The 6,385-nt window shown below is 43.3% G+C and overlaps 1 protein-coding gene across 1 annotated transcript in view; it reads right to left on the bottom strand.

Moving 5' to 3' along the window:
* Positions 1-3,436: 3,436 nt before the first annotated feature.
* LOC115131878 (tomoregulin-2-like) overlaps positions 3,437-6,385 on the bottom strand; it is a 151,658-nt gene continuing 148,709 nt past the window's right edge. Inside the window, exon 10 of the mRNA XM_029663986.2 lies at positions 3,437-3,830. Within this exon, the coding sequence (XP_029519846.1) occupies positions 3,734-3,830 (97 nt within the window). The 3' untranslated portion in view covers positions 3,437-3,733. The remainder of the gene's footprint in view (positions 3,831-6,385) is intronic.

Raw genomic sequence — 6,385 nt, 5'->3', positions numbered from 1 at the left:
CATCACTACTAATATGAGATGTGTATGTCAAATATTTTACATTTAACATTTTTGTCATTTAGCAGATTATTTTATCCAGAGTGATTTACAGTTAGTCCATTCATCTTAAGATCGCTAGGTGAGAGAACCACATATCACAGGATACAAACATTTCAGTCCAGCTAAACAATGCATATACTGTATACAGTAGCGACCAGTCATTCAAAATAAATAATAATAATGTGTTGCCTGTTTTGCATGTTATTTTGACATTAATACGTGTCACATATTAGTTTGCACATTTTTTTTTTAATTTTAGAAAGTTAATAAAGCCGCATACAAACATGGTCTCTTTTTTGTTTACTTGAGTAAGGCAGCTCCAAAATGCAGGTGTTTCAGCCGAGCGCAGTGCTATCTGTGGTGGTGAGGCAGCCAGAGCGTAAGGGTTTGTAATGTTCTATAGTTGCGCCGTGATTGGTTCAGTGATCTGTCAGATGTGGGGACAATACGTCACTGCAAAATCTACAGCTCGAAATATCAAGCCCCTTCAGTGCTGCCATGGGTGCTGCCATAGATTTACATTAGAAGTGCCCATCCAAGAAGGCTCCCTGGAAGCCTGTTTCAGACATAAGGAAGTGGATGGAGGCCAATGTTCTACTATTTTTTGACTCAGACAAAACAGAGATGCTAGTTCTAGGTCCCAAGAAACAAAGAGATCTTCTGTTGAATCTGACAATTAATCTTGATGGATGTACAGTTGTCTCAAATAAAACGATGGAGGACCTCAGCGTTACTCTGGACCCTGATCTCTCTTTTGACAAACATATCAAGACTGTTTCAAGGACAGCTTTTGTCCTTCTACATAACATTGCAAAAATCAGAAACTTTCTGTCCAAAAATGATGCAGAAAAATGTATCCATGCTTTTGTTACTTCTAGGTTAAACAACTAGATAAAGCACTACATAAACTTCAGTTAGTGCTAAACACGGCTGCTAGAATCTTGACTAGAACAAAAAAATGTGATAATATTACTCCAGTGCTAGCCTCTCTACACTGGCTTCCTGTGGCAAGGGCTGATTTCAAGGTTTTACTGCTAACCTACAAAGAATTACATGCGCTTGCTCCTACCTATCTTTCTGATTTGGTCCTGCCGTACATACCTACACGTACGGTACGGTCACAAGACGCAGGCCTCCTTACTGTCCCTAGAATTTCTAAGCAAACAGCTGGAGGCAGGGCTTTCTCCTATAGAGCTCAATTTTTATGGAATGGTCTGCCTATCCGTGTGAGAGACAGAGACTCAGTCTCATCCTTTAAGTCTTTATTGAAGACTCATATCTCTTCAGTGGGTCCTATGATTGAGTGTAGACTGGACCAGGAGTGTGAAGGTGAATGGAAATGAACCGCCCTTGCGGTTCCCCTCTCTCCACTGGGATTCTCTATTACAGGGGCTGAGTGACTGGCTTACCAGTGCTCTTCCATTCCGTCCCTAGGAGGGGTGCATCACCTGAGTGGGTTGAGTCACTGGCGTGATCTTCCTGTCCATGTTGCCCCTACCTCTGAGCTCTACAGACAATTCCTTCGACCTCATGGCTTGGTTTTTGCTCTGACATGCACTGTCAACTGTGGGACCTTATTTTGACAGTTGTGTGCCTTTCCAAATCTTTACACATTCTTAAAATGTAGTGGTAATCTTAAATGGGTTAAATGTCAGGAATTGTGAAAAACTGAGTTTAAATGTACTTGGCTAAGGTGTATGTAATCTTTCGACTTCAACTGTATATGATATGGTCTTATTTGAACTGGCTAGCCAGCTAACCTAATGTTAGCTAGCTAGCTAACAAGCTGGAAACGAACCAAATTTTTTTTTAGAAAGTTGCTTTGAGTTACCTGGTTTTCTATATTGGCATATACTAAATTAATTTTCAAATGAATGGGTTTATTGGTGTTAATATACACCAGTTATGTTATTCATCGCCTCCTTTTAAGGGCTTCTCGAGTCATCACAAATTCATCCACTTTTGGTCTTTATAGCCTCACATGCATGCACGCACAGACACGCGCACACCCCTCTGATTTGTAAACTAGGGTCATGCAAATGGAGGCAAATGCCTATGGGTAAAATGTTTCATTTACACAACAATCATTGCAATCAGTCGTTTATGTAACCTGTGAAGAGGACAAACATCTAATTGAACACTTTTGACCTTCCTGAAGTGAAAACTAACAACATAAATATGTTGGTGGAATCCTGGTCCCAGAATGATAACATTCCTATGGTGTATATCTGGGCAGACATGCAGACATTCAGAGTTTTCTGCTCCACCCTTACCCCCCGAGCTGGAAAAACGAGGGGAGAGTACAGGAAGATAGAGGATTCCACATGCTCGTCTGTGGGGTGAACTGGGAAGTGACCCCCCCCCCGCTGTCTCTGTGGAATTTGTGTAGAATCCTGCAGTCTGGTGGTGTAGCATTTGCGTGACCCTGACACTCATTCTGGTCAGGTCAGCTTAACTTTTAACACAATAGAACCTGTTCAGTAAGACCACATCGAATATTTCTCCACCGTGGTGTGTACAATGAAAAATGATGCATTCGACAACTTGACGACTTGAACACAATATCAGACTTTTAAAATTACCTGTATGATATTTGAAATCTGTCAGCTGTGAATATATATAATGTGTGTGTGTGTATGTGTGTGTGTGTGATGCATAAAAAAGACATCACCTGCAATAGCTCATCAGGTACAGCTACTATAACTTAGCTACTCTAACTCAGTTTTCTTGTATAGGGTAGGCATATGGTAAAATAGTCCTCAAGGGCCAAAGTCCTACTGGGGCATGTTCAGGAATGCACAACATTGTGGAATGTTCAGATATAAATAGGTTATGTAGAACAAACATGCCTCTCTGACATTCTGCATCACATTTCTATCCGCAATGTTCCACAATGTTGGAGTTCAGGTTTCTTTTCTATCTGATAGTTAATTGATCAATTAATGTCACTGATTGCTGGGGAGGTTACCCACCTGTGGCCAACTATGATTGATAGATTCCAAAGTGAAGATCTGGAAATACACCTTTAATCCCAGACAAACCTACCCCACCGTTTCCTCTTGAGTGATGTTATCTTAACTGTAAATGTGAAAATGGACACCCAACAGTGATGTTTTAAAGATGGGCCAAAGTTAGTTTCGTGATATAAATTATTTATTTACATTACAGAAAAAATACCCCACCAAGACAATGTAATAACTATTGGAAATAGATCAGTAATACATAACCAAATAGAGCTGTACTGTAGTACCATAGTTTCCTCTCCGGTGACCTATACCACAGGTGCAAGGCATCACGTGTAGCCCCCCTCCCCCTCCCAACCCCCCATTGCTTCTCCCCTAAAAACAACCAACATCCCCCACGAACATCAGCTAACCCACTTCTATAGCCCCCCCCCACAACCCAACACACCGACACTGTATCTTCACCCCCAAAGCCCATTGTTCAATGCCTCATCATTGGTGTCGGGGCGAAGCGCTGGTCTCCAGAAGGATGAAGTTGCCCCTAGATGCTGATTTAAGGTCAGTTTTGCGTTTCGTCCCCCTCCCACTACCCAATCCTTTATAGTTCATTAAGGTTGGGATTGTAGGGAAGTACAAGAAGGGTGAAGCTGATCCTAGATCTGTGTCTATGGGGCAACTTGGACCAAGAGAGGAGCGGGTCTCAGGGTTTCCCCCATCACGGGGAGGCTCAGTCAGATGAGGCGGGTGGAGGCGCGCATGGTGTTCTCCGAGCTGTAGTGGGTGGCATTCTGCTTCTGGCGATTGACCCTGTTGCTCCGCGGGCACTTCCTGTCCAGACAGGAAGTGGAGTAGAGGAGAGAGAAAGGAGAGAAAGGAGAGAGAGAGACAGAGAGAGAGGAGAGGAGGTATAACAACGAGAGACAGAGAGAGAGAGAGAGAGTGCTGTAAGCCATTTTGTTTTATGTTCATTATCCAAGGGTTTAATCCCAAAACACTGTTTGCTTTTCAAAATAAAGAAATATTTCTGATTTATTGACCCTCCGTTGTTTTTATCTTTGGTTTGCTCATATACTTGAAGGGAAATCAACAAGTCAAAAAGGGAACTAAGTAGGGAAAAGGGCATTTAATGCCTTTGAAAATAAAAAATATGATAGCCTTCATGGCCACCTAGTGGTGTGGTCAATGATATGCAAGTACATAGAGAAAAGTCAGCAAATACAAGCTAACAAAATACACTGAACAAAAATATGAATGCAGCATGTAAATTGTTGGTCTCGTGTTTCATAAGCTGAAATAAAAGATCCCAGACATTTTCCATATGCACAAAAAGCTTATGTCTCAATTTTTTGGGGCACAAATTTGTTTACATCCCTGTATGTGAGCATTTCTCCTTTGCCAAGATAATCCATCTACCTGACATGTGTGGAATATCAAGAAGCTGATTAAACAGCACAATCAATACACAGGTGCACCTTGTGCTAGGGACAATAAAAGGCCACTCTGGAATGTGCAGTTTAGTCACACAACACAATGCCAAAGATGCCTCAAGTTTTGAGGGAGTGTGCAGTTGGCATTTACATTTACATTTAAGTCATTTAGCAGACGCTCTTATCCAGAGCGACTTACAAATTGGTGCTTTCACCTTATGACATCCAGTGGAACAGCCACTTTACAATAGTGCATCTAAGTCTTTTAAGGGGGGTGAGAAGGATTACTTTATCCTATCCTAGGTATTCCTTAAAGAGGTGGGGTTTCAGGTGTCTCCGGAAGGTGGTGATTGACTCCGCTGTCCTGGCGTCGTGAGGGAGTTTGTTCCACCATTGGGGGGCCAGAGCAGCGAACAGTTTTGACTGGGCTGAGCGGGAACTGTACTTCCTCAGTGGTAGGGAGGCGAGCAGGCCAGAGGTGGATGAACGCAGTGCCCTTGTTTGGGTGTAGGGCCTGATCAGAGCCTGGAGGTACTGAGGTGCCGTTCCCCTCACAGCTCCGTAGGCAAGCACCATGGTCTTGTAGCGGATGCGAGCTTCAACTGGAAGCCAGTGGAGAGAGCGGAGGAGCGGGGTGACGTGAGAGAACTTGGGAAGGTTGAACACCAGACGGGCTGCGGCGTTCTGGATGAGTTGTAGGGGTTTAATGGCACAGGCAGGGAGCCCAGCCAACAGCGAGTTGCAGTAATCCAGACGGGAGATGACAAGTGCCTGGATTAGGACCTGCGCCGCTTCCTGTGTGAGGCAGGGTCGTACTCTGCGGATGTTGTAGAGCATGAACCATGCTGACTGCAGGAATTTCCATCAGTTGCCAGAGAATTGAATGTTCATTTATCTACCATAAGCCACCTCCAACGTCGTTTTAGAGAATTTGGCAGTACATCCAACTGCCTCACAACCGCAGATCACGTGAATGGCGTCCTGTGGCTGAGTGGTTTGCTGATGTCAACGTTGTGAACAGAGTGACCCATGGTGGCGGTGGGGTTATGGTATGGAAAGGCATGAGCTGTGGAAAACTAACGCAATTGCATTTTATCGATGGCAATTTGAATACACAGAGATACCGTGACGAGATCCTAAGGCCCATTGTCGTGCCAGTCATCCGCCGACATCACCTCATGTTACAGCATCATAATGCACAGCCACATGTCACAAGGCTCTGCACACAATTCCTGGAAGCTAAAATTGTCCCAGTTCTTCCATGGCCTGCATCCTCACCAGACATGTCATATATTGAGCATGTTTGGGATGCTCTGGATCGACGTGTACGACAGTGTGTTCCAGTTTCCGTCAATACCCAGCAACTTCACACAGCCATTGAAGAGGAGTGGGACAACACTCCACAGCCCACAATCAATAGCCTGATCAACTCTATGTGAAGGTGATGTGTTGTGCTGCATGAGGCAAATGGAGGTCACACCAGATTCTGACTGGTTTTCTGATCCACGCCCCTACTTTTTTTAAAGGTATCTGTGACCATCAGATGTATATCTGGTATTCCCAGTCATGCAAAATCCTTAGATTAGGTCCTAATGAATTAATTTCAATTGAATGATTTCCTTATATAAACTGTAAGTCAGTAAAATCTTAGATATTGTTGCATGTTGGGCTTATATTTTTACCAGAGCACACATGTTCAATCCTTTATGGCTCAGTTAGTAGAGCATGGCGCTTGCACCGCCAGGGTTGTGGGTTCGATTCCTGGGGCCACCCATATGTAAAATGTATGCAAGCAAGACTGTAAGTTGGCTTTGGATAAAAGCTTATGCTAAATAGCATATATAAATAAATACGTTTAAGTGGTAGAAATCCCCTAAATTAATCACTTAAATAGTTTCGATAAGAGTGTAAAGGACAATGATCAATATAATGAATTATATTACAACTCCTGTTGAT

The sequence above is a fragment of the Oncorhynchus nerka genome, linkage group LG1 (genome assembly GCF_034236695.1).
Source record: "Oncorhynchus nerka isolate Pitt River linkage group LG1, Oner_Uvic_2.0, whole genome shotgun sequence".
Classification (NCBI taxonomy): Eukaryota; Metazoa; Chordata; class Actinopteri; order Salmoniformes; family Salmonidae; genus Oncorhynchus; species Oncorhynchus nerka.
Note: the sequence above shows the minus strand (reverse complement) of the source record. Positions and strands in the feature narration are given on the sequence as shown.